The sequence below is a fragment of the Drosophila pseudoobscura genome, chromosome 2 (genome assembly GCF_009870125.1).
Source record: "Drosophila pseudoobscura strain MV-25-SWS-2005 chromosome 2, UCI_Dpse_MV25, whole genome shotgun sequence".
Classification (NCBI taxonomy): domain Eukaryota; kingdom Metazoa; phylum Arthropoda; class Insecta; order Diptera; family Drosophilidae; genus Drosophila; species Drosophila pseudoobscura.
In genome coordinates, this window is record NC_046679.1 from 2,884,379 (window position 1) to 2,910,912 (window position 26,534).

Here is a 26,534-nt window from a genome sequence, read left to right on the forward strand (position 1 = left end):
GTTTTGTTCTCTTTTGCAGCATTTGCTTGTGCGTCGCAGGACTAGCATTAAATAGATACATTTCTAAGGACAGTCGCCCTCGTACGACGATATAAGCGGCGTGGTGGTATCCACCAGAACTAGCACACTGTGCGCCAAAGGATAGACGTCATGCACCTGCACATAATAGCCACGGTCGCACTGCTCCTTGGAGGAATAGAGTCTGCCAAAGAACATGAGGAAGATTCAAGAGGATTGAGGATCAGAAACCTTTGATGGAACCTACGCCAATATATCCACCGGTTCCAGTATCAACTCGGACTTGTAGACCGACGCCAGAAAGTTGGTAAACGCCGCCGTATTGTTGCCCAGGTCCATGTCGGTATTGGGGGTGCACACCTCCAGGCCCAGGCCGCTGCTGCTGGACCCGATGTCGGGCAAGCCGTTGCGAGTGCCCCAGACGGTGATGATGTTGTCCTCCGAAGCCACAATCGTGCACTGGTCGCTGCAGTTGGCCCTCTGCGGGAGGAGAAGTAGTCACTAAGCGGTGATGGAAGATGCAGAGCAGAGAGTCCTCTGACTGGTTACAAACCACAATGTATCGAGCGCGTATTGCCTCCACCAGGGTGGGCTGATCCACTGAATTGCAGTGCCGGATGCCACGCTGACCCTCCGCGTTGCGACCCATGGTGTAGACATAGCCGCCCTCCAGCAGGAACACCGAGTGGGTGGACGAGAAGCTGGCCTTCAGCACTTTGCCTGGCAGTTGGACTTTTTTCTGGGAACAGACAGAGTACAGAATTGAGTGGCAGTCAGGCAGGGCAGGATTACTTACGAAAGCCGTAATCTTGCCGGGACGGTGGAACCCGAGCTTGTAGTAATCATTGCTGCCACATGCGTGCAGCTCTCCATTCGCAAAGAGCACGGCCGAGGTGTCTGGCCCGCAGAATATCTTCGTGGGTTTGGTCTTCACATGGGAGAGCAGGATTTTCTGGGGAAACTTCCTGCGGGGGAAAAATGGCCATTGCAATGAAAGGATTGGAGGGCTGTCTGCTCCCATCACTCACTGCTGCTGCTGATAGTTTCCCAAGCCGAGGGCACCGCTCACACTGGTGCCCCACACGTAGACGGCGCCCTCGCGACTCAGGGCCAGGACATGGTGCAGACCCGCTGCCACCTGCTCGATGCGCACGTCCGATAGCCTGGCAATCAGCTTGGGACTGTGGTAGTTGCGCTGCTCGTCCTGGCCGAGCGACAGGTTCGTGTTGCTGCCGCAGCTGAGGAGGCTGCCGGCCTGGGTGACCAGGATAGTGAAGGCGTCGCCGGCACAGGCTCCCACCACATGGTAGTTGCGCACGCTTTCCATGCGGCTGGGGTAGTGCTTCCAGGCCTCCAGCGAGGTCAGGCCCAGCTGGCCGTGGGTGCCCTCGCCCCAGGCGTACGCCGATCCATCCTCGTTCACCACCACAAAGTGCGAATCGCTCATGGCCATGCCCACAATGACCGCCTTCGGGGGCAGCTGGATGGGCGACATGCTGAAGGAGTTCCCAAATGCCTTCAGCTGATACAGCACCGATCTAAGGGGGCATCGATCGGAGGTCAAGTGGAGTGATATCTTTCGATTGCATACCTCTTTTCGAGGATCTCGTGTGGTGCGGCTGTCTCCGCGCTCATCAGCTGCTTGGTCTCCGTCTGGGCGGTGGGCAGCTCCAGATCCATCGACACACTGCTGCGGGCAGCGGCAGGAACAGTTGCTGTAAGATGGTTGCCAGTGCTGCTGATGCCGTCCTCGTAGGAGTAGCTAGCAACAAGGTATAAAAGATCATCTTGCGAGTCTCTGAAGTGACCCTATCCTTACCCTTTGTTCTTTCCCAGGCTGCGAAATATCAGGGGTATCCAGTAGACCAATACCTCCGAGGCGGTAGGTCGTCGGGCAGCCTCCACTTGGAGCAGGTTCGACATGAGACTGCATAGTCCGGAGGTATAGCCGGAGGGAACGGCCGTGTAGTTGCCGGCCATGATTTTGGTGACCAGTTCGGATAGATTGGAGGCAGCGAATGTCTTCTTTAGGCAACACATCTCGCCCAGAATGCAGCCCAGGGCCCAGATGTCGCTCTTGTTGTCGTACTCCTTGCCCTCGCACTGGAAACGGAGAGCGTTTCGGATGATCCTCTGATGCGGGAGGCTGGGCTAGACACTTACCATCTCGGGGCTGAAGTAGTACGGCGTGCCCAGTACTGTCTGGGCATGGATCTTGGTGTTCATTATCTTGGAGATGCCAAAGTCGCCGATCTTGACGACGCCCCGTCTATTCAGGAAGACATTGGCGGTCTTCAAGTCCCTGCAATCGATACATGGGAGAGCAAAGGACTTTCGAGTGGCAATGGGTGCTATCTAACCTGTGCAGGATATTCTCCGAATGCATGTAGTTGATGGCACTGGAGACCTGCTCGAACACGGCTATGATGTAGCGCTCCGGGAAGTACTGCTGGCCCTGACGCTCGGCAATGATGTGCGCCAGGGTGCCCCCGTCCGCGTACTCCATTTCAATCAGCAGCGTGTTGTCCTTGATGAAGCTGCCCAGATAGCTGACGATGTTCGGATGATGCAGCTTCGAGAACACGTCCACCTCGTTCATGGCCAGGTCCCGGCCCGGCGGCGTCAGTTCGCTCAGGTTGATCTGCTTGAAGACTATCTGATGGCCGTCGGACTTGCGGCGGTACAGGATGGCAATGCCAAAGGATCCCTGTCCGACGACACGCACCTTCTCGTAGTTGGCCAGCTCTGGCCCCGCAATGCTGATGGTCTCCTTGGGCACCCCCAGCTGCAGCATGACCCCCTGTCTGGCCGACTGCTGGTGGGAGTGTGGGTGTGGCTGTGGCTGTGGCGCCTTGCTGCTGGACATGGCCTCGGCCAGAGAGGTGTTGGCCGCCCCAGTAGTGCCGTCCGTGATGGTGAACACTGTCGGCAGCACTCGGGTGCAGGTGGACGGAGGCTTCTTGTTGGCCGCTCCGCCTCCCAGAGGCAGTTTCAGCGATGTCGTGGTCAAGGATGTGGCATCAGTTATCCTGCCATTGAAGATGGGCAGGGAGCTCGCCTTGGCACGCAGCTTTTTCATCTCCCGGACACAACCAGCGGCGGTGGGCGCATAAAATCGAATCGAATCGCAGCTCCTGTCTGTTGTATAACTGTCCTCTGGCATGTGGGTGCCCGCGTTGTGGTCAAGCCCGTTGCTAGGCGCCGCAAGGTAATTGTTATCAGCAAATTCGAATAATTGGACACGACACCCCCAAGGCACGGGAATGTAAATAGTGCAATTATCATATAAGGAAACACCATTGGCATGGAAGGGGCACATGGAGGCAATATTTGCACGAATACTAATCTGATTGATCGACGTTAAGTGGAATGAAAAGATATATATCTCAGAGCCAAGGAATACTTGCAATAAACCATCCAAAACGACCATTAATCAGCCCTTAATCTAGGAATTATTCCAGTACTTGCACAGAAAATGTTTGGAAAGTCAATCCATTAGCATACGGAATAATCATTAAAGATTTGCCTATTCTGTAATGGATTTTCCATGGACAAATTGACCTACAAAAAGGGAATGAAACAATCAATGGATCGGCAGCAAGAAGAAGTGTTTCGTTTCTTACGAGTATAAATGTATTTTTAGCATTAGATTATAATTATTGGAATCGAGACAATATGCATGTTTAATCGACCGAGTTATGGTAGTTGCAGGAATATGCTAAAATATTTATGCTAGGTTTTTGGACTATACTATCTGTACCCTTAAAATGCACAATCTGTATGATCCATACATATATCGAATGTAATCTGGCACAGGCATCCTCTGCCTCCCATCGGCCCTATTGTTTGCATTTAAAATGTTCATCTCGCGCTTTGGTTTCTTGTAATTTCTTGGCATTGGGTATGCACGTACTTCGGCTACAATGCAGCTTCAACAGCTTTGGACAACTTTTTTCTCAGGTTTTCGGTTTTCGGTATTCGGTTTGCGGTTGCAATCGCATCTCGTATATCATCTATCATCTAGCAGGTGCAGCGATTCTCGCCGGATAGACTGCCGAGGCTGAAGGTGCCGAGGCCATTCGATCCAGGGGATTTCTTGTCTTTGTTCTCCTCGTTGTCAAAATTGTCGCCCTATAGATACGAAATTTGTCAAATAAATCTCCACAGATAAATGCACTTTAATGCGTACCCTTCGCTCTCGTTGCTCACGTATTTTGCGGGCCAGCGACAGAAACGCATCCTCAATGTTGATGTTCGATTTGCACGAGACCTCAAAGAAGGGCATGTCAAAGTTCTCGGCAATCTGTTGGATATATGTATGTATGTGTTAATGTATCGCAATAATATCCTCAAGTGGCACCCACCTTTTCGCCCCTGTCCTTGTCGACCATCCTTTGTGTGGTGGAGCATTCGCATTTGTTGCCCGCCAGCACCTTTACCACATCGGGCGAGGCATTCTCCTGGATGTTGCGCAACCAGTAGGACAAATTGTTGTAGCTCTCCAGATTGGTGACATCGTACATGAGTAGTATGCCCATGGCGCCCCGATAGTACGCCGTCGTCAATGTACGGAAACGCTCCTGCCCGGCCGTGTCCCAGATTTGCAGTTTTATGGGCACCCCATCGAGATTAATCAGTTTCTGCTTAAAGTCTATGCCTGAAAATAGAGCGGTGGGCGGACGGGTGGGAGGAGATGAAACAGATAAAAGATGTAACATATACGCCGAGGGGGATGCAGATGCAGATGCAGTTGCAGATGCACTCACCAATGGTGGAGATGTATGTGTCGTAGTACTTCTCATCGCAGTATCTGTGCACAATGCAGGTCTTGCCTACATTCGAGTCTCCTAGCACCAATATCTTATATGTGGCCACAAAGTCCAGTGCCATGCTGCCAGTATAAACAATTTTGTTGGCGGCAATATTTAATACTACTACTATTTATTGGGTAGGTTTTCCTTCAGTTACAGATGTGCGCCCTGCTTCTGTAGTTGTTTTTGTTGGCGGTGGTGGGGTTTTCGTAGAGGTGGTGGAAGTAGTGGTGGTGTTTTGGCTCTCCGGGCGGGGGGGGTTTATGTATCTGTTTGTTTGCTAAACGCAGCTGTTTCGCCTACAACTGCAACGGCGTCATGGATATTTACTGTAAATTTTACAGTTTCCTCCTGCGCTCAGCTGAACTTGTCAGAGAGTGAGAGAGAGAGGCACGCCACGGAGAGAAAGAGAACAGTTCGCGCGAAACAATCGAAATGCAATATGTAATTGACAACTGCACCGCTCTTTTGCCTCTCTTATTTATCGTGTAATTTAATTTGTATTTGATTTATTTTACGTTTATTATATATATATATAGATGTATGCATAATTTTTCCACTTTGAGGAATCAAATAACGTTGTTCGCGTGTGATTCAGCCTCGGCCGACTGATGCGCTGCGCCGCGGAGGAAATCAATACGCCCGCGACGGCGCAGCAGCAGGCAGCCGTCGCAGCAGCGATTGACATCAATCGAAATCGAAATTCAAATGCGCAGTTCGCGGCGAGGGGGGCGCTGCATTTGCGTTACTTCTTAATACCATATATAGGTGTACAGTACATAATAATCATAGATATGGGAGTTACATATTCAAAAATAGAGTCATTCATTGCTTAACTTAATGATGAGGGTTTAGGTTTAGCTTTATGTTTAGGTTTACGGTAGAGTCCACCTGTCATCGGGACTTACATCACAAAGACCTTCTCGATTTTGGGATTCGAAAACTTGGTATTGGTCACTGGACAGGTGACAGTGCCATCGTCTTTGGTTATGTCGGTCAAGGCCATCTGGCCAAAGATCTGGCCATTGGGCAACATCATCGGCTGATTGTGCTCGTTCAGGGGCAGGCCCGTCACCCGGCAGATGAGGCGGCTCTGAACGCAGTGCGAGTATGGCAACTTGAGGGCGATGCGATTGAGATCATCCTGGCAGACGGGGCAATTGAGATTGCGGCAGGTCTGGGTGTAGCAATGGGGCGTCTTCAATGCGGAGAGGCCAGCCTGGACTGCTGCCGAAAACACGGAAGTGCTGGACAGCTGGAACAGCCGGTAGTTCTCGTGGCGAAAGTCCAGCACCAGCTTCTGCCAGCGCTTCGGGTCCATGTACTTCTTGTAGTGCTCCATCTCGGTGTCGGCCGGATAGGCCAGGAGTGACATCACATGGCAGATCTCGTTCAACTGGGTCTTCTCGTAGGCGGGAAAGTAGCGGCGCGAGTGCTTCACCGCCTCGAAGCGCTGGTTGTGACGCACCAGCTCAATGAACTCCTGCACCCGCAGGCTGAAATCTATGGTCGAGTTGATTTTGCGCAGCTTCGATTTGTTGTCGATGCACCAGAGCACGCATTTGGTGGTGCTGTGGTTGGCCAGGTCATCCTCGACCTCGCGCGAGTTCTGGAATATGTCCAGATTGGTCAGATGGCGCACATCGGAGCGGGCGGCCAGTTCCTCGGCCGTCTCATAGTAGCCCATGCGCAACAGATGCTCGATGACCAGGCGGTCCAGGCGTATGCGCTTCCACTGGTCAACAGAGCCTTGCCACAGCTCGCCAGTGCCCGTGTTCGGTGGCATGATACCCTTGAGATGCTCCAGCTTGCGTTTGCATATTTGTGTGACGCTCAGCTCGTCGTTGATGCTCTCCTCGGCCTTGCGCTTGAGCACCTGCAGCTTCTGGGCCACATTTCCCATCAGCTTGGTCACATCCGCCAGTATGGGCGGATCGGCGTCCAAGGCCTTGTCCACCTGCCGCGATACGTTCATCACCTGGTCCACCTCACGGTCGATTATCTTCTGTGCCGAGCGGAAGCGCTTGTTCAGTATCTCGTATGGCACTTTCAGAGTGGCGTGCTCCAACGCCTTGATTTCCGACATTTTCCTTTTGTTGTTCCGCAGAAAATGGATTATTTTCAATTGAGACGCAATTGCGTTTGCCTTTGACTTTACTTTGTTTTGCTTTTGTGGTGCCACATGGTTGCCAGACCTGCTCATATCTGCCGCGCCGCCTAGCGTCTTTTTGTTGCAAATTTTACATTTTTAGCCAGTGTGGCAACTCTTTTTGGCGACCTTTTACTCCATGTCCATGTAAAATCAAATGGATACCCCCGTTCAGGACCCGTTTCATCATGGAATCCTAGGACTAACTGGAGCCTTTGGGAGCCAGTCCGCGGTTATCATTAGTCGTACCGAAGTTAGCTCGGAGGCGTGTCCACGTGGACGCTGCTCTTGTTTCCCAGCCATTCTGTTGGATCAGTTGGATTGTGCCCGTTGGAGCCCTGAGGGTGGTTGGGGTACATTTCAACCTTGGAGCCTTACGGCGGCACTTTTGCAGACCGAGGACCACCTTCTAGAAGCACCAGCTGTACGGCATCTCCTTGGATTAGTTAGGAGCCCGAATGGAATTCGAATGGAACATTGTCTGAATGAAATATATTTCATATATCATATATATATCATATAACAGATTAAAAAATTTAACTTCTTAGTAGATGGAACACTTGTACTCCGGATCCATGGGCGCCGACTGAGAGCAGTTGAAGACCCACGAGAACTCCTGGAAATTGGATAGCGAGCCAATCACTCGATACATGCCAGGTGCATGGCTGTCTGTCTGAGCCACGGTCTTCTTGAACAGCGTCTGGACATCATCGCACCACAGCTGGGCAAAGCCCACGAAGAACAGCTGGCGATTGTTCAGGTCCAGCCCCTCCATGGTTTCCTGCTGTCGCTTCTCCTCCGACTGCTGCCCCAGCCATCGCTCGTAGGCGGCATAGGCGAGTTTCACTCCGGCATTGTCCGCTATGTTCTCCGACTGCTGCGTGCTCTCCGGCAGTTTAAATCCGCCGTATTTGTAGGCATGGTACTGGGCCTGGAAGCACTTCCGCCGCTCTTCGAACTCGTAGCGAGACTTGAGGTCCCACCAGGGCGCTAGATTGCCGCCAGCATCGTAGTTGCGGCCCTCAACATCGAAGCCATGGATCATCTCGTGGGCTAGCAGGTAGCCCAGCGTGGCATACTTCAGGGCCTGCGGATATTGGTCGCCCCAGAAGTAGCGCGGCTGCAACAGCGCCACCGGAATGGTGATGTTGTTCTCCAGGATGTTGTAGGCGGGCGTGAAGCTCAGCAGATCGGTGTCCTCCAGCGTGCTGGGCGCCTGCTTAATTCTTTCCGTGCTGCGCTTGGCCTGGGCTATGTTCAGCTGCTGCACATTGGCCACGTAGTTGAGGCGATCGATGGCCACCGCTCCGTACAGCTCCTCGAAGTCCTCGCTGTCATAGGAGTTTATGTGCAGCTGCATGCTGTCCAGCTTCTCGATGGCCAGCTGGCGCGTGGCATTGGTGATCCAATCGTGCTTGTCCCCCGCCAACTGCTGCCGGAATACGCTCCGGATCTGGTCCCACACGCTGTGCACCTCCGCCTCGCCCTCGGCGCTGCGGTAGCGGGCATAAACCGCGTGGTCTGTGAGCTTGCCAAAGTACTTCTTGGTCTTCTCAACGCACCACTTGGGTAGAGTACTGGGCGTGGCATCCACCAGGTAATCCTGCATCAGCTGCCACAGCACATACGTCGCCAGCAGGGAGGGTGGCGTGGACTTGACGATGCTCAGGGCATTGTCCAGATACGGCTCATCGTAGATGTACAGCGTTTCCGGCACATTATCCGGTCCCAGGACGAGGGCAAAGAACTCGGTGAAGTTCATATGGTCGCCATACTTCTCCTCCAGTTCGGCCAGCGTGTACAGGGAGAGATTATCCTCGATGGACTCCGAGCTGGAACTGGAGTCGCTCGACATCAAACGGGTCTCCAGCGCATGGAGCTGTTCGGCGGTCTGCTTGGCATGGTGGGCACTGAGGCCAAAGTACCGCTGCAGATCCTTGGAGGAGCTGGCCTCCTCCAGCAGGTTGAGGATGCCCGAGCTGGAGAGCTTCTCGTAATCGGGCGGACCGAGATACACGCGGCTCACCGTCTTGTTCTGGATGTCGCGCATTATGTCCACGGCCAGGATGATCTGGCGGCCGTACTTGTGCTGGATCTGTCCCACAGTCTGCCACCAGGTGAAGTTCGAGGCGTTCCAGCGGTCGCCAGCCAGGGCTGGAATCTCGCCGTACTCCCGGTAGACGTTCTCCAGCGCCAGCTTGTAGTGGACATCGTCGCGATGCACCAGGCCGCAGGAGAGATAGAATCGCTGCAGCTTCTGCTCCAGCTCCGTCTTCAGCTCGTTCGAGCGCAGCAGGCTCTGCAGCCGACGATCGAATCCCTTGGAGATCAGCTTGAACGTGTCGGTGGTGATGTCGTTCAGCAGCTGGGCTGGATTCTGACGGTGCCAATTGCCGCACGCATGGCTATAGAAGTCGTCGCAGGGCGCTATATCTGGTTTCAGCATCGCCTTGATGTCGGCCACCTTCGACTGGCGGATGATGCTCTTGGCATAGTCCGAGGTCAGGTCATCCGCTGGCAGTGCCAGCGCAGCAGACACCACCATGAGGCTACCCCAGAGTGGCAACAAAACCCGTCTCAACATGATCTCTCGCTTGGCTCAACTGATTTTCAAATGGTATTTCAATCGCTGATTCGTCGAGGGCCACAGCCAGCCGCTTATCAGCGAGAGATTTGTGTATACAGATGTTCAGAGCAGAGCCAGCCCCAGAGCTCTGGGGTAGGTCAATCTCTTATCGCTCCAGCAGCTCCTACAGATTAGTAGCTCTTATACGAGTCTTATAATTCGAATCTTCTCAGTGTGCAACTTGACCTAGGAAGTATATTAGCAGAGGCCACCCTTCTACTATATTTGTAACTTCGAAATCTATTTTCTTTTGATGGATGTCATCATCTATATACTGGCCATTGTCTACTCTACTATACACTGCTCAAGCTGGACATAATCGGGATCTGGGTGAGCCAGAGCTTCGGCAGAGACTGCTCGTAACTCGTATCTGCCGCTATGATTCAGATGAGAATGACATGCACACGCTGTTCGGAAGCGGAACTACTTGTTTAATGAGTATACCTTCGTATATAGGAACTATTAGGAACTAAATCATGAAATCAGTACACCTTGCACCTGAGGGGGGGATTCATTCTGGTGGTGTTCCCGCACTGAAAGGCCTCGGCAAAGGATCGGGTGTTGCCCATCATGGCGCGCACACGCGCCTCTGACGGTGCATGGACACTGGTCATGACATGGGCATGGCGCCTCTCGGGCAGCACATCTGAACACATGGTCTGAGTTAGGCTCAGGAAGAAGACCTGCAGCGGGGTCTGCGGCATATGGGGCAGGGCTTCCGTTCCCGCATCCACAGTCTTGGAGTGATCCAGCAGCCACTTTTGGTAGGCGGCCAAGGCGATGCGGATGCCCACATTGTCGGCAATGTTCTCGCCCTGCGTCTCCCTCCTTGGTAGTTTTTGGTTGCCAAAGCGCAGCTCGCTAAACTGATCCACCAGACACTGTTTGAGCAGCTTGAAGCTCGTCTTGGCATCGCTGGACCACGAGTCGCGTAGATTTCCCTTTCCATCGAACAACAGGTTCGAGTCGTCGAAGGCGTGCGCTATCTCGTGGGCGAGGTCAAAGCCCAGAGTGCCGTATTTGAGGGCCGCTGGGTAGACATCGTCCCAGAAGTAGCGATGCTGCATATGACTGGCCGGAAAGACCACCATATTGGCCTCCCTGACATAGCAGGGCGAATCGATCGTGTCGTCGTAGAAGATGGGCTTCGACTGCGGCCTCTGCAGATCCTCGCGAAGGTTGAGGGCGCGCACCTCCAACAGACGCTCAATGTTGCCATAGTAGTCGGCCGAGCTGATGATCAAGGAGCCGTAGTGCTCCTCGAAGTCCACAGATTCCTCGCCAGATATCTGGAAGGACATGAGCTTGAGTTTTTCAACCATCCCATTGCGCGTCTGCTCATCGAGCCACTCCAGATCAGGGCCATTCAGCATCGCCTCAAAGGTGTCCTTCAGCTCCTGAAATAGCTGCCGCAGGATGACGGGAATGTGGGGACTCTGCTGCTCCAGGGAGTGATAGACCATGTGATCCACCACAGCAGGAAATAGATCTGTGGTCCGTACCGCACAGTAGTCCTCCTGCTGCTGCTGTTGCTTCTCGGACTCCAATTCCACCACAAAGTCCTCTACCAGGCTCGAGAGCATATAGTTCGCCAGAACGCGTTTGGGTGTGCTCGACAGAATCTTGTTCAACTGCCACAGGTAGCCGGGCACGTACTCGTAGACGGGCAGCTGGTAGTCATGGTCCAGCCAGGTGCTCACAAATCTGGTGAAGTTCAGGGACGGTCCGTAGGTCTCCGTCAGGCTGCTGATCACTGTCAGGCGTTGTCTCAATCGCGGATCTCCAACCATCTTCCGGTCGATGCCACTGCGCCCCAGCTCCGAGTCCAGGGTGCCGATCTCAATGGCCGTCTTCTGGGCACGCTCTGGCGAGACACCAAGTAGCTGCTGCAGCCTCCACTTTAGGCGCACCTTCTTGACCAGTTTCATTGATTCCTCATCTTTGATGACCACCAGGTCATCCCTTTGGCCCAGGGACAAGCGATTGATCTGGCTGTTGGCAATATCGGGGCCGACACTCACGCCTATGAACGTGATCTTCCCGTAGCGTCGCAGCAGCGTGGCCATCATATCAATGGCATCGAACTTGGACTCGTCCCAGGTGCTGCCCTCCACGGCCGGCATGCCTCCAAATTCCCTCAGAATGTGGAGCAGGTGGCTGCGCTGGTTCATCCTCAGTGCCGTTGTGTTCAGGCACGACTCGTAGAAGTACTTCACCCGCGTCTCCATGGGCCGGTCCGTGCTCATCTTGGGCTCGTTCAGCAGCTGTCGCACTCGCCGCAGATAGCCAGCACGGAGTGCCTGCCCGATGCTTTTGTCCGTCTCCCGAGAGGCTGCATTTATGGAGGGATACTTCCCGCAGGCATAGCCATAGAAGTCATCGCAGGGACTCACACTCGGGTCAATGAAGGAGCGCATATCCGCTGACTTGGCGTGCCGCATGATCTCATGGCCCAGGGGTGTCGTTAGCTCCTTATAAACGCCCCCCTGGACATCCAAGCGCCCCAGGGCGATAAAGATTAGGCAGAAGAGAGCTTGAGGAATGGCTCCCATGTTAGGTTGTGTGTTGCACGAGATTTGTTTCTCGACTGATCTCAAAATTTTGGCTGGGAATTGGCTGGGGCTTATCGGTTGATGGCGTCTCTCTTTCTCTCATCACACTATCTGTCTTACGCTATTTCTTTGCAGGTGCCTTGCCACTGGTTCGCCTCTGCCTATTTCCATGCGCTTTATTCTGACCTTTCTGTGCCTTTTTTTGGGAAGACTAAACTTAGCGTCTAATTTCTCAACAATATTATAGCCCGGCATTAAATTCAAAAGCATACAAATGTGGGCAAAAATGAAATGGATGACCGCCAAATATTTTCTGCAGGTAAAATCTTGATAAATCGCGGTCCATCGAGGATATTTTTTGTGTTGCTTTAGAAACTGAGACGGAGACTGTCGCACCCCGATATTTTAATGACATATAATTGAAATAATTAATTGTTTATACAAAATAGGGTCCAAAATTTGATCTGAAAGAAACCGTTTTATATACTTTTCGGTATATATTGACATTGAATTTGAGATGAAGGTTTATTTATGGTATATTGCATTATAATGGTATATTTCTTCAGTTTTCTCGATATTTCAGTATTTCAATAAAAGGCTAATATAGAAAAATACCAAAATTACCTCAGACAATCCACTGCCAGTTTTTAAACGTAAAATTCCAAAGTTCTCGTAGGTAAATGTAATCAAAACCATGTGGGCAGAGCTGAGAGTCTTAATTAGCCAACATTATTCAACAGAATATCAAAATTGATCAATAGGAATGATTACTGGCTTACTGATTATATTCTATGCTATTCAGAAAAAATGTAATAAAAGTGAGTAGTTAAAGCTAGCATATCTCGTAGAAAATTTATTTATCAATCCGATTAGAATGGTAGTAGTAATAATAATAATAATAATATAATAATATGGTCTCCAATCCTTGGCGGAGACCGATTAACCCATTGTATGCCAAGGTGGTATATCAATATTCCACCGAAAACAACGCAAATTGAATCATTTTAGCGCAGTTCAGGTGAAAGATATCCTGGGTGCTTGTTGAGTTCAGAGGAAAGATTGCATGGATCTACTAGAAGAAATTACAATCAGTAACCATTTACCGCAAGTTGTTGAGCTGTTTAAATAGAGGAGGCCTCAGTGGGCTAAGGTCGTTTATTCATCGGAATATTTGCGGTATATTTTGAAAATGAGACGGTATATTTTGGTATATTTCTGAGGGTCGATAATTTAACGATAAATCCTGCTCTTCTTTCTTTTCTGCTTACCACGTTTCCGTGCGAGTTGTCAAAATGAATGCCAGCCTCCCAATTTCGAAGAAACGCAAGGTAATTTAGCGCAAATCGCATTGGAAAATGCAGAGGAAAGTGCAACGCGCCCGGCTGTATGATGTTTTCGTAAAGTTGTGTGAAAAATCTGCGCCGAACGTCGGAAAGTGAAGTGCATTCGTAGATAACCTCAAACCGCTGGCTGGCCTGGCGTCTACAATTTGTTGGAGGCAGCGTGGAGCGCCTCCCGTGTCAATTGAAGAACAACAACAGTTAGAGCAGGGAGCGGCTGCAGTGGATTATGGTGTAGAATCATTGCTAATAATTGGTGTTTACATCATTTTAGTTCGTCTCCGACGGTATCTTCAAGGCTGAGCTGAACGAGTTCCTGACTCGCGAGCTCGCCGAGGATGGTTACTCCGGTGTGGAGGTGCGTGTGACCCCTTCCCGCACTGAGATCATCATCATGGCCACCAAGACCCAGCAGGTGTTGGGCGAGAAGGGACGCCGCATCCGCGAGCTGACCGCTATGGTCCAGAAGCGTTTCAACTTCGAGACCGGCCGCATCGAGCTGTACGCCGAGAAGGTCGCCACCCGTGGTCTGTGCGCCATCGCCCAGGCTGAGTCGCTGCGTTACAAGCTGACCGGAGGACTGGCCGTCCGTCGCGCCTGCTACGGTGTGCTGCGTTTCATCATGGAGTCGGGAGCCAAGGGCTGTGAGGTTGTCGTGTCCGGCAAGCTGCGTGGTCAACGTGCAAAGTCGATGAAGTTCGTCGATGGCCTGATGATCCACTCTGGTGATCCGTGCAACGACTACGTGGAGACCGCCACACGTCACGTGCTGCTGCGCCAGGGAGTGCTCGGCATCAAGGTCAAGATCATGTTGCCCTATGATCCCAAGAACAAGATTGGCCCCAAGAAGCCACTGCCCGACAACGTGTCTGTGGTGGAGCCCAAGGAGGAGAAGATCTACGAGACCCCCGAGACGGAGTACAAGATCCCGCCACCCAGCAAGCCCCTGGACGATCTGTCCGAGGCGAAAGTTTTGTAAACTTAGTTTTACTGTTCATCAAATGAGCGACTAATCCGAGTCGCCCCGTAAATACAACAAACAAAACAAACTAGAAACACACAAAGCCCTATAAATTCAATAAACCATCAGAAGATAATTTAACTTTAACCGAGAAGAAGCAGCCGCCGGATCGAGTCTCCTTTTTGTGCAGTGCAGTGTAGAAAGCGAGGGTTGCCCCAAAAAGTTTCGACTGTCCAAAGTCTCGAGTGTGTGCCTTTGCGTGTCTCTTTTGCCAGTAAACCAGTTTTGAATATACCTTTATTTGTAATTCTCTTTATTTTTGTCGAGTTTTTTGTTGTTAAATTACTTGCGTTTCTCGCTGTCTGTCTTTATTTCCATTTCTTATGAAGCGGAAATCAGCGATTAAAACTGCTCACATTTTGTTCATTTTTTCGAGAAAGAGCCTGCCTGATTTATGAGGTTGTCCTTCGGTTAGCGTGTAGCCGGGACTCTGTGTCCGGTGTCCCACTGTCCGCTTGTCCGCTGTCCGCTGATAACCTGGCTCGCTTATGGACCTCTTATTTATCATGTTGATATGTTTATTTCCAAGCACTATGGCACTGTGACACAGCCCGGCCCCAAAGGCACAGGGACCAGGGCAATGGCAGCGGCAGCGTGAAAATCAACAATCGTTCAATTTATCAACATTTCCGAGATTATAGCGAGAGCGCGAGAGAAAGAGATTCATGTTGGGGGCTTTTACATCGTGCCCGTTTGAAACAAACTGAAATCGCAGCTGCAGCACACGATCCTCGCCCGATGACAAATGGCCACATGCAACACCCGGATTATAGCGGAGGAGGAGGAGGACGCGGAGGAGTAGCTGGTGCTGTTGCTGTTACTGTTACTGTTGCTGGCGAAGGAAGACTAGGGAGAGGCGACTGTGGGCCATGTCTTGGCGGCATCACGCATCAAGTTGCGATTTGCGCAATAAATCTAAATTAGCTAACTCAAAAGCGGTTGGTTCCTGGTTTCCAGCACTATTACAAGCACCCCTCCTGCACTCTCTCTGCGGCTGCTCTTCCACCACTGCCACTTGGCCAATCAATTAGGGTCCACATCAAGGCAGAAGAAGCAAATTTTCCAAAACAATCCACGGGACTGTGAGAAATTTGTGTGCTGCTATGGAATTTCCATTGTTGCTGGTTTTTGTTGCTGGTTTTTGTTGCTGGTGGATTTCAACGCTCCCATAAATCATGCCAGAACCTTTTTAAACACGACTTTGAACGTATGATTTCAACACAAATTTGTAAATAAATTAGATCGTGATTATGGCCAACATCAATATCTATCTCCGCCGAACATTGCGGCAGGCATCGTCATCTCCGCGGCCTCAGCCACGGCGGCGGGAGCAACATTATTAACCGGCCAATGTCTGACATGTGTGTGGCTGCCATAGCTCTCCTCTCCATAAAGACAGACAGCAATAAGACTAACTATATATTATAATGGCATAAGCCACTACAACAAAAAGCAGAAACGAAAAAGAATACAAAAAAAGGCCCCGACAATTGCCGTCAACAAGTCTGCTATGTCGGCAGCACCAGTAACGTGTTACTAGTCGCATGTTGCAGTTGTCTCTCAGTGTGTGTGTGTGTGTGCAACATGCATATTGTCTGTCGCGGGGCTGCACAGGTTCATAACTTGCCTGTCAGCTGCCAGAGTTCTGGTGCAGGAAAATCTCTTGCAGCTAGGACGCACTATTAATACACTTTTTTGCTAACCGAAAGATACTCTACGAATAAAGGACATGGGATCAAAGACTATCAAAGCTCAGGCTGATTCAAACTTCCAGGAAATATCCAGATCACAGCCTGGATTAAGTCTGTGTCAAAATACTTGTCCTTCCTGCTACTTTTGCTTTACACATGGCATCATAAGATGTCCTCGTATTATCTTTTCTTTTTTCAAGAAATTCCCTCGAAGTAGACTCAATGAATTCTTTGAATTTGAACAATATCTTTGAAAACAGATTTGTCTTTAAGGTATAAACACTCCCATCAAATATATTAATCATTATTTTAACTATCTGTCAATAGAATGCTTAGAATTACATATGTACATATGTATATCTCTCGCACTCATCATCTTAAGCAGTCTTTATCCAACTTATTTGAAAGAACTAAACAAACTAATGAGATACTTGAATGGACTTCCCTTTAAGTACAATCAACTGTTCGCGTTTCCCACGCCAAACACAATTCTATAGACACATTTATTGCCTTATCCTGTTCTTGATAAATACCATACTAGAAGATCTAACCTTCAGCCGCACCACAAGCCGCATCCATCTTTGAATGGATAGGCCCCATCCAGGGACCCCATGGCCGTGGCAAGTGAACAATACAATAACAATGGCATTGTAACTGTAATAGTTGCAAGTTGCAACTACGAGTATTTTGTATTTCTATAAGGCATAAGGCATAAGGCATAAGGCATACGGCTTTGCTCTGCTCGTTCGAGTCTCTGGCTATATTTGCTTTGATTTACCAACATTATTATGAGGTTTTGTGTCATGATTTTGCCATCATTATTTAGCATTAAGAAACGCTGGCTGGCGCGTAATGTGTTTTTCATGTGAACTGCCAGGCCAGACGACATTTATCATCATCATCAGATGCGATGCTGCTGCTGCCTGCCTGCTGCTGACGCTTGGAGTGGGATCTGTAGTGGCTCTCACTGGTAATAGCCACGTTTGCCAGCCTCCTCCACGATCGTTTGCAGTGCGGCAAAGGCTTCGCTGGCCGTGGACTCAATCTCACCAGCGGACAAAATGAACAGATCCTCGCTGTCCGGTGGTCCGCGCAGCTCGTACGTGAAGGTAATGGGCACCTTTAGATGACCATGAACCCAGTCCTTGGATCCGCCGCTAGAGGGATAGATGGTCTCGTAGATGCTGCCACTTCTGTAGATTCGTCCACTCTGCTTCTTGATCTGTTGGGCTGCCAGTTGTCCGATCTCCTTCAGATCTTGATAGTTCTCCACTCGCTCTGGCGTGTGGCCATAGGGGAACATGATCAGCTGGGAATAGCTGTGCAGGGAAATGAAGGTCCTTATCCGCTCCGACTGGATGCGATTCTCTAGGAACTGAACGATGCGCTGCGTCTCCACCTCGCTGCCCGCCGACGGTCCGGAGTAGTCGTAGCGACAGGGATCGCCACTGGCCCCCGTCGCGTTCCAGTGAAACGGAAAGTTTCTGTTCAGATCCACACCCCGGCATATGCCGAACAGAGAGCGATTCTTGCGCCACATGCGATCGCCCTTAAAAGTGTAGCGATAGCCATCTGGATTCACTGTGGGAAAGATCACCCAGTTCTGGGAGCGGGCCAGCGTCTGCACAGCTGCATCCTTGGAGTTCAGAAGCTGTTCGATGAAATACGTGGCCGTGGCCGGGGCGATCCATTCGCGCGCATGGATCCCGCTCTCCACAAAGACGCTGGTAAGATTCTCCCCTCCAAAGGCAATCCTCACACCTCTGATGGGGAGTCCCTGGGTGCTAGCCCCCAGATCCACCAGGGTGACCACCTCTGGCCGCTGCTGGGCCAGAAACTCGAGCCAGGCGTAGATGCTGTCCAGTTGGAAGTAGCGTTTCCAGTCGAACTGATCTGGCGGAGTGCCCTCGGGTGCCACCTCGCGGTAGTTGGCATCGATCAGAGCCTGGAAATTGTGGTTCAGGATGCGGTGGCTCACGTTGTAGCTCTGTAACAGGTCATCGAAGTCGGCCACCTTGTGCGAGGTCACCATGATCGTCAGTTTCTGTCCCGGCACTCGGGCATGGCCCATGAACGAGCACGAATCGCTTGCCAGCTCCAACGCCTGGAACAGTTGCACGTGATCGGCACTCGCCAGCTCTACTTGATAGATGCGCGTGTGGTCGTACCGGGCCTGTGCTTGCGATTGGGGCTGTGCAGGGACACCAAGCTGACCAAAGGTCAGCACCAGCCACAGTAGCAGCACCAACAACCGAGTGATCCACAACATCTTCACTCGCGTACAGTCAAATCCAGTTTAATCTTTTGCTTTTGTCGAACAACTGAAAGTGGAATATGCTAAGCGGAATACATACTGATAAGCAATGATTAGTGAAGGCAGAGTGTTCTTCTAGATACCGTATAATGGGACTACAATCGAAGACATACATACGTACGAACCTTGTAAAGGCTAAGGACTGATGATAGAAATTGATTGATTAAAGTTACTGCCCAATATGCCCAATTTCAGTGAACCGTTCGAGGAGTAGCATGGAGATTATTGTCTCATCCACAGAACATCTTCCCTGGTTGAGATAAGCTTCGATTAAGAGCTTTTCAGCTTTTGTAAAGCTCTTCTCTTCTGTCCAACCGATCGCTTATATTTCGTACGAGTATGTATCGTACATACATATGTATTTCTATTGTGTCTATCATCCCCGAACAATTACAAATAACGAAAGAAATTGTATAACGATCGATTTCGTGTTTATAAAGGACAACCCCAACTTGCAACTTAATGCAAGTTTGGGTATTTATTGACTTTGACTTCCATTCCATTGCGCTCTTCTTCATGCGCGGCGGTTCCTATATTAGTCCGAATCTTTACTTACGAGTAAAAGCACGTAGGAAACAGCCGGAAGGACGCCATAGATTGTGTCAGATTGTATAGTATAGATGTATTCCATATCAGCATCAGTCCATCTGTTTGTCCCGTATACCTAGGTATACATATTTTATAATATATTGCATAAAATACTATTAGATAGAATTTGGTATAATTGGGAAAAAGTTCGCCCGAGGCCTTGTTTCGGTTGCGGTGTTACTGAAATTTTCACAGAAAGGAGATGTATCAAATCTCTCTACACAGGGCATTTAGCCACTTCAGAAAATATCTAACAACATTTGTATAGTAAACAGAATTAATTTTTTTTTTCGCCAGTTGTTACCTAAGGTCTCTAGCTTACAATAGATATCGTATACTATCAATTTGGTCATAAGGTTTGAGTCAAAAAACAAAACGAATCACTTCGCCTATCATTAGAGGGATACATATTTGATGTAAATTGATCGAGTAGTCGTCACTATACATTGTTACAGTTGGGATAGTCTGATTTCGGAGAGTCCATAATGGTGGCACTACTCTACGGTTGCCTGCTTTGATTCTTCTTCTTCGACTTCTTCTTCGACTTCTTCTTGGTAATGTCCAGAAATACATCTTCCAGAGACGGCTGCGCCAGAGAATAGTCCGCGACCTTCCAGCTGCTCTGATTCTTCTCAATGTATAAAAATACTCTCGACCATCGCAGTTTGTCAGTGGGTATGTGGTAAGTGAGCCTGCCACCGAACTCCTCCCTGAAAGAGCCACCATTAGGGGTATGTTTGGCTGGTCCGAATACAACTTACTCTAGCCATGAATTGGGATAGTCCGAATTCATTTGATTCTTTATCTTCTGTAGAGTGTGGGCCATGCTGTGTGGGTGGATTTGAGGGTTCAATTTATACGGCCGTTGGAGACTCTTTAAATTCCTACTCACCTTTCCGGACTCGTCTCCACAACTAACTTGAGCACCACAACCTGGGCTAACTTATTCTTGATGCGCTGCTGTGATCCCAGGCAATGAATTTTCCCATCCACCATAATAGCCAATTGAGTGCAGAGGGCCTCCACCTCCTCCATGCTATGGGAGCTAAGCAACACTGCCTTCCCGCTGTCACGCAGTGAGGAGAGGACATTCCACACATGCCGCCGGGACGCTGGATCGACTCCAGAGCTGGGCTCGTCCAGACAAATGAGCGATGAGCCCTCACCGGCCACCGCTGCGTTTAACTTTCGCTTCGTGCCGCCACTGTAGTCCTTCACCTTGTTGTCCAGGTGCTTGAAAAAGCCATAGTCGGAGGCCAGCTTTTCAGATGCTTCTGTGACGAGATTCCGGGGTGTGCCGCGCAGCAAAAGGAATATCCTGAGTGTTTGACGGCCAGTGCAGAAGTCGAAGAGCGTGTCGTGCTGGGGGCAGTAGCCGATCTGTTTCCTCGCAGCTGTGGGACTCCATTTGAGGCTGTAGCCTCTGACATGAATACTCCCCATCGTCGAGGATATCTCGCCTACAATCATCTTAAAGGTAGTCGTTTTACCGGCCCCGTTGGCACCCAGCAGACCAAAGCACTCGCCCCTGCAGTGAATTTGAGGTTTAGTTACTACTATGGCTGCTGTTTAGTCCACTACTCACGGTTTGACAGTGAAGGATATTCCCCTCACGGCAGACACGCAACAGAATCTTTTCGAGACACGTTTCAGGACCAGAGCATGTTTCTTGCGATCCTCGGTCGACATTTTACTTATCCTTTCGGCCGCAGCAACCACATCTTCATCGTCGCTTGCAGGCTTTTTTTTTAAACACAAGCAAAACAAAATATATTTCAGACCATACCACACTGTGGTAATGTAATTGGCGAAAAACAGCATCAGCAAGTAGATAATACCAGAAACAAGCAGATACTTCACCTCCACCCAATCCAGGATATCTGTGAGAAGAAATTTAACATAAGGCCGTTTTCGGCAAAAAGTCCAACGAGCACATTCAAATTAAAGTTTCCGGTATTTTTGGTTATTATTTCGGTATTTTTGGTATTATTTCGGTATTTTTACAGTCCTGTTTTCCTTGACTTTTTGACTCCTATAGGAAAACTTATTCTCGCTAAAAGTTTTTCCTAGAAGTTTGCTCAATATCGGTCAATGGTATATTTTAAGCCTTTATCAAGCCAAGATATTTCTGTCCCTTGCGAAACGTCGCATGCGATATAAGGTGCGACAGAGGCTTAAACTAAATTTAAAAAGAAACTACAAATCATTTCTGCGTACAACATTTATCGGAATTCGCATCAATATATTGACTCAATTTTCGCGTAAATCTAAGTTTGAATTGATCGACGCGAAAGCCACTCATACTTCAGTCCCGCGAAAATACGTTGTTCTTTATTTCACAAATCCCGAAAATGAACCGTTCCCCGAAATCGACCTTTGCATTCATTATCAATGTTGGTAATCAAGTGCTATTTTATAGGATTTTTAAATCCCTCTAACTTTGACCTTTTTTACCACTTGCAAGGCTTACGACTGCCCACATGAGCATTTCCATGCTGTCGCACGGCATATTTGTAAGAATTTAAAGAGAAAAAATAGTCAAAATATTGTGAAACGGATTTTTAATTTCACAATATGCATAACTTAAAACTCTTAAATAGCCCAGTAATTGGTGCCAAGAGATGATTTTGGGGAAAATATTTGGTTTCCAGATAATTGCAAAAAACTCAGGCATTCGCAGGGGACAAAAATATAAGTGTGTGGTCGCGGTCAACGGTACAAAAGCCAATTTCAGCGAAACCTAAGAAAATATTTTAATGTGAATAATTTGCTGTGCTTTGATGTCCCTTAATGTACCCAAAAATTATTATTGATTTTTTTTTAAGTCTAATGTTAAGGATATTTGCTTGGAACGAAAATTTCTGGGGTGAATAAAAGATACGTCGATATTAGGAAATTCTTCTGGGATTTCTTTTAGATAGTTGCATATGCATTATTATGACATGTCAATATGTTAAACAAGTTAAGTTTCAATCAAGTTCGAAAATAAGATCGGTAACAGATCTCTCCATATGTAACTGTAAATGTGCTATGTGATATGTGAGTGTGCTCAAAGTGTGTGTCTTGATACTTACCGAAGCAATTGCAATAGTAATTTATAGTTGTTAAGCCGGGAGTACAATTCATCCTGAGCCTTTCTAAGTTTTCAACTGGGATGGAATCAGCATGGCACTGCTCAAACCTTGTAAAGCCGTTTACGACCGCATATGTGGCAGTAAACACAGGGTAAAGGTAAAATACGTATATCATCCACCGAAACACCGTTTTGTATACTGAGTAATACAGCAATACCATGAAGATGGCAAACAACCCACCTACGCAAAGGAGAAACGTATTTGGGGCTTAATTTAAAATGCATCTGAAGACTGAAGTTTTAAAATCCTACCGATCAGAATGTTGATGATGGTAACTATGGCCACAGCGGTGCCAGCATTTCTGAAAAGGCATGCTATTATATAGGTAAAGGGTAGAGCCGCCACTCCTATGATCATCAAAATCAATAGCATCTCCCAGGGATGGCACGACTCGTGCACCGCCACTAGCAGTGCCAGCGAAAACACAAAGTAGAGAACCAAGTCCGATATGTAGTGGGTCAGCCAGTAGGTCACCATGTTCACGCCGGACATCTGTTGCTGCATCCGTATCTGCGCTACCTTCTCCTGCACCACCAAGATGGCGAATATCGCCAGGACAATGGACAGATATATTGAAACAGAAAGGGTCAGTGGTATAATCGAATCTGTATCCCTCTCTCTATATTCCACCATTTGGTAGGGGGCATTGGTAACCTCTATACTCGCCTCGTGACCCACCACTGCTTTGGCCATGGCGTTGAACGCGAGGTTGAGCGAAAGTGGAGCACTATGCAGGAAGGGATCATTTCTACTCCAGACGATCATCTCTTGGTCGACGGTGACTGCCGCTATAAGGCTGCGCTTTATTTCGTATATCCTTTCGGGCGTTTCTTGCCCCGGGCCGATATAGTCGCCTACATTCTGGCTTATTCTTTCGACGGTGTAGTGTTGCTGGGCTAACTCTTGGTAGGCATTGGATATATCCCGCATAGGGCGAGCGTCCGATTTCGGTTGCAATAATACTAAGACGTCATCGCTTTTGTAATCAGCCAGTGTTAGCGGTAGCCTCTTCATATTGGAGCTCGATTGCCTTCGAATAATAGATAGAAGGTAGATGACTAGAGGCAGCAGCAGGATAACCAGAAGCATCCATTTCTTATCATAAATGTATAGGATCTTCTTCAAAAGCATGGCCTCCCACTGGCCCAGGCAGCGCAGGCAACAATTGTCACGACGTCTCTGTGCCTGTCTCTGCCTCTGCTCATCCAATCCGCCTCCGCTGGTGCGACCCCCACCGCCACTCCCAAGATCTTCCGCACCGTGCGACATAAATATTTCTGCAAGACTGGCGGAGCTAAGACCGAATCCCACAACATCCAGCTGCTCCTTCTGTTGCTCCAAGTCGTTGAAGAGTGACCCAAAGGATCTCAAAAAGCGGTGAGGCAACCGATAGGACACGTCGGATCCAATGTTACTCTGTGGACGCGTGTGGGGGACGTGCTCGGCTATCAGCTGGGTCAATCTGGGCACATCGCAGCGTGGGCCCTTCTCGCAGGTGAGCAGATAGCTCGTTTCGTACTGTTTCTTGAGGGACGCCAATGTGCCCAGGCACCGGAGCCGGCCATCGCTTATGATGGCAATGCGGTCAGCCAATACTTCGCCCTCGTCCATTTGATGGGTGGTGAGCAGAATCGTGCGCCCCTGCTTCTCGTCCAGCATCAGCTTCCATAGTTCGAGCCGCGAGCTGGGATCCAGACCCGAACTGGGCTCGTCGCAGAACACAACCTTGACATTGCCGCACAGGGCGCAGGCCAACGCAAGCCGACGCTGGGTACCGCCAGACAGACTCCGGGCCGAGCTGTTGGCCTTTTCCTGTAGGCTAAGCTTCTGCAAGTACTTGTCCACCTCCTGCTTGACCGCTGCTCCCTTTAGACCTCTGAGCCGGCTGTAGAATCGCAGGTGGCTGGCAGCACTTAAGCCACCAAAAAATATGCTCTTCTGCGGACAAATACTCAAGGACCGACGGGCCAGGAGCCGTTGGGTTTGTATGTCGTAGCCATTGATAATCGCTGTGCCGGAGCTGGGTTGAATAGTCCCCGTCAACATTTGTATGGTAGTCGTCTTGCCAGCGCCATTGTGTCCCAGGAGCACCATGATCTCGTTCTCAAACAAATCGAATGTGAGGCGAGTGACCACCTGTCGTTTGCCAAAGCTTTTACTGAGACTTTTGATTTGAACACCAGATATTTGGCCCTTGGCGTTGGCATTCACGAGCTTGGAGTTCCCTCGTTGGACAGGATAACAGACCGGGAGGGATAAAACTCGTCGCATGTACTTGGACGGACACCAAAACCGTTTGGTGCACGGGAAAGACCACGGCTGTGGCGTGCCAAACTCGCCCGGCCTCACCTGCTCTATGTATAGACAGATGAGGACCGAGATCAAGCTAACCAGCAGCATGATTAACAGTATCGCACCCACGCTTATGCTGTCATTGAGCCATGACGTCTTGAACAGATTGCTCCACTGCAAACCCAGACCTGCTTCCTCCCATATGACAATTCGATCCAAGCCCATCCCCATGGCCGAGCAAACAAAAATGCTGCACAGGATGCTCGCCAGTGTCCCCGTGGTGTCTTTGTCCGCGATTATTGTGGGCACACAGCTGGCTATAAGCAGAAGGGGGGCAATGATGCCAGCCCAAATGCTGCGAGAGCAGAAGGAGCTGACGAGGAAGCCAAAGCATATGAAAGAGTGGCCGCACACAAGCATATAAAAGAGAAAGACGGACCAGCCGGTGTGAGGGAGAAGGGGCATGTTTCGAAAGGGCCAAATTATTCGAATGTTGATTAGCGTCCAAATACTCGCAACGAACAGCGATATTACGATTGTAATTATCATGGATTTGACATACCAGGCCAGCCATTGCAGAGAGTTGCTTACGTCAAAGATGTTTAACATTTCCTTCAGCTGAAGCTCTTTTTCCTCGACAATGTCCTGCCAAATGAAACGCTTAAAGAACTGCTTAAAGAATTACTTAGTCTTACCTTAACATCTAATATGAACGGGACTGCAAAGATACACAATACAAATAAAGGAAGAAAATCGCCATGACTAAGTTCAACATTTGTATATAGTTGTTCGAGTTTCGGTCGAATCACTGCTTGGGTGGAGTTCTTTTTCTGCAGATATTGTATGCTGATTTCCCTCTGAATAAGTAGAAACCCACTTTCCTGGTAATCGTGTTTGTTGTTGTGTCGCGATATCAGGCGATTCGTCTTGAAGTATTTGGTAATGGGAAACCGCAGGGCAAATCGAAACCTATGCGGCAATTCGGATATATCGGACCATTCATCGGGAAACTCTATGCCGCACAGCACTTCGTAACGAGTATTTGTTGTAAGCACTTTCTCCAAGGTCTTGGCATCGGCACAGCCAACAATATAGATCATAATGTTGCCGTCATATTCAGGAAAGGATACTCCTTTAATAAGCGACTCAAGAATTTCGTTCTTCGGCGAGTATAATATGATAGCTTCACCGAATCTGTTGCAACAATTGAATACAATAGTAAATAATATTTTTGTTTAGTTATAATTAGTGGTTCGACTTACTGTATTAGTGTTTGGTTATGCTCATGCTCATCAATGCTGGGATCCTTTTCAGTTTGCCATGTTAGGTAAACAAACACCAGCGGAATTACAAAAGCAAATATTATTAAAATAGCCAACTGCCATTTGCGTCCAAAGAGCATACATAGATTCTTCCACAATATCAATAGAAACTTCTTTGTGAAGGACAAGACCTCCGGCTCTTCGTTTGTCGTATTTTCCATATATTCTCTGAAAATAGTCCCAACCGGAACTACTGGACAGCTGAAACACTAAGTACTTGTCGTATTTGTCCGTTTTATTTACAAATTATTCTCCGAGCAGTCATACAAAACCGCAATCTGTTTGAAACTTGGGCAGAAATAAACAGAATTTAGAGCTACGGTAGCGGATACTAACATATGATCACATTGTTGTACATACGAGTATTCTGAGCTATGGATTGAATTCGAATGTTACCTGAATATTGTCTTCCATTACTTTGATAAGGTTCGCACGGCAATGCTTTCAGCTCAGCTCAGCTCAGCTCAGCTCAGATCTATTCTATTCAGGTCTGTCTCCTCTCCACCACTCGGTGTGTGCTCCTCTGATCTTCCCACCTCTTCTTCTCTCCCCGAGACAGACCCACTACAATCGATGTCAACGATTTATGAGCACCTTTCATAACACTTCATTAGTTACATTTTTGGTAGAATTTATAGCGCAATTGCAATCGGAAAACGTTTAACGAGCTTGTTCT

General features: G+C 49.1%; 8 protein-coding genes across 12 annotated transcripts; 1 reads left to right on the plus strand and 7 right to left on the minus strand.

The window, feature by feature from the left end:
• Positions 1-30: 30 nt before the first annotated feature.
• On the minus strand, positions 31-3,253 carry niki (nimA-like kinase). 2 transcript variants are annotated; one of them, XM_001357665.4, is made up of 9 exons: positions 2,379-3,253; positions 2,182-2,320; positions 1,838-2,121; positions 1,610-1,780; positions 1,047-1,556; positions 815-983; positions 572-757; positions 266-498; positions 31-202 (listed from the first exon to the last, which is right to left on the minus strand). In XM_001357665.4, exons 1-9 carry the CDS (start codon positions 3,179-3,181, stop codon positions 64-66), a joined length of 2,634 nt encoding a protein of 877 aa, XP_001357702.3. In that variant the 5' UTR covers positions 3,182-3,253; the 3' UTR covers positions 31-63. The 2 variants fall into 2 exon arrangements, with proteins under 2 accessions (XP_001357702.3, XP_033241599.1); XM_033385708.1 differs by having other exon boundaries at positions 572-983.
• A 380-nt stretch (positions 3,254-3,633) lies between these two features.
• Positions 3,634-5,218, minus strand: RabX4 (RAS oncogene family member RabX4). Its single transcript, XM_001357664.4, has 4 exons — positions 4,785-5,218; positions 4,383-4,675; positions 4,208-4,321; positions 3,634-4,149 (listed from the first exon to the last, which is right to left on the minus strand). Exons 1-4 carry the CDS (start codon positions 4,906-4,908, stop codon positions 4,039-4,041), a joined length of 642 nt encoding a protein of 213 aa, XP_001357701.1. The 5' UTR covers positions 4,909-5,218; the 3' UTR covers positions 3,634-4,038.
• A 310-nt stretch (positions 5,219-5,528) lies between these two features.
• Positions 5,529-7,014, minus strand: Kaz (E3 ubiquitin-protein transferase Katazuke). Its single transcript, XM_001357663.4, has one exon. The coding sequence runs from the start codon at positions 6,913-6,915 to the stop codon at positions 5,734-5,736; it is 1,182 nt and encodes a 393-aa protein (XP_001357700.3). The 5' UTR covers positions 6,916-7,014; the 3' UTR covers positions 5,529-5,733.
• A 475-nt stretch (positions 7,015-7,489) lies between these two features.
• On the minus strand, positions 7,490-9,592 carry Nepl18 (Neprilysin-like 18). Its single transcript, XM_002136918.3, has one exon. It carries the CDS (start codon positions 9,560-9,562, stop codon positions 7,523-7,525), a length of 2,040 nt encoding a protein of 679 aa, XP_002136954.3. The 5' UTR covers positions 9,563-9,592; the 3' UTR covers positions 7,490-7,522.
• Positions 9,593-10,009: 417 nt separating this feature from the next.
• On the minus strand, positions 10,010-12,300 carry Nepl17 (Neprilysin-like 17). The gene has a single exon (XM_033385709.1). It carries the CDS (start codon positions 12,154-12,156, stop codon positions 10,087-10,089), a length of 2,070 nt encoding a protein of 689 aa, XP_033241600.1. The 5' UTR covers positions 12,157-12,300; the 3' UTR covers positions 10,010-10,086.
• A 1,046-nt stretch (positions 12,301-13,346) lies between these two features.
• Positions 13,347-14,757, plus strand: RpS3 (ribosomal protein S3). The gene is made up of 2 exons (XM_001357662.5): positions 13,347-13,484; positions 13,771-14,757. Exons 1-2 carry the CDS (start codon positions 13,449-13,451, stop codon positions 14,473-14,475), a joined length of 741 nt encoding a protein of 246 aa, XP_001357699.1. The 5' UTR covers positions 13,347-13,448; the 3' UTR covers positions 14,476-14,757.
• Positions 14,758-16,912: 2,155 nt separating this feature from the next.
• Positions 16,913-18,765, minus strand: LOC6896745 (zinc carboxypeptidase). Of its 2 annotated transcripts, none has more exons than XM_002136916.3 (2): positions 18,648-18,765; positions 16,913-18,545 (listed from the first exon to the last, which is right to left on the minus strand). In XM_002136916.3, exon 2 carries the CDS (start codon positions 18,475-18,477, stop codon positions 17,173-17,175), a length of 1,305 nt encoding a protein of 434 aa, XP_002136952.1. In that variant the 5' UTR covers positions 18,478-18,545; positions 18,648-18,765; the 3' UTR covers positions 16,913-17,172. The 2 variants fall into 2 exon arrangements, with proteins under 2 accessions (XP_002136952.1, XP_015038847.1); XM_015183361.2 differs by having other exon boundaries at positions 16,913-18,561; positions 18,648-18,740.
• A 708-nt stretch (positions 18,766-19,473) lies between these two features.
• Positions 19,474-26,274, minus strand: LOC26532323 (ATP-binding cassette sub-family A member 3-like). Of its 3 annotated transcripts, none has more exons than XM_033380365.1 (9): positions 26,255-26,274; positions 25,799-26,146; positions 25,232-25,730; positions 22,496-25,181; positions 22,185-22,424; positions 20,696-20,990; positions 20,003-20,638; positions 19,872-19,937; positions 19,474-19,820 (listed from the first exon to the last, which is right to left on the minus strand). In XM_033380365.1, exons 2-9 carry the CDS (start codon positions 26,017-26,019, stop codon positions 19,610-19,612), a joined length of 4,854 nt encoding a protein of 1,617 aa, XP_033236256.1. In that variant the 5' UTR covers positions 26,020-26,146; positions 26,255-26,274; the 3' UTR covers positions 19,474-19,609. The 3 variants fall into 3 exon arrangements, with proteins under 3 accessions (XP_033236256.1, XP_033236254.1, XP_033236250.1); XM_033380363.1 differs by having other exon boundaries at positions 26,219-26,270; XM_033380359.1 differs by lacking the exon at positions 26,255-26,274 and having other exon boundaries at positions 25,799-26,232.
• Between the last annotated feature and the right edge of the window lie 260 nt (positions 26,275-26,534).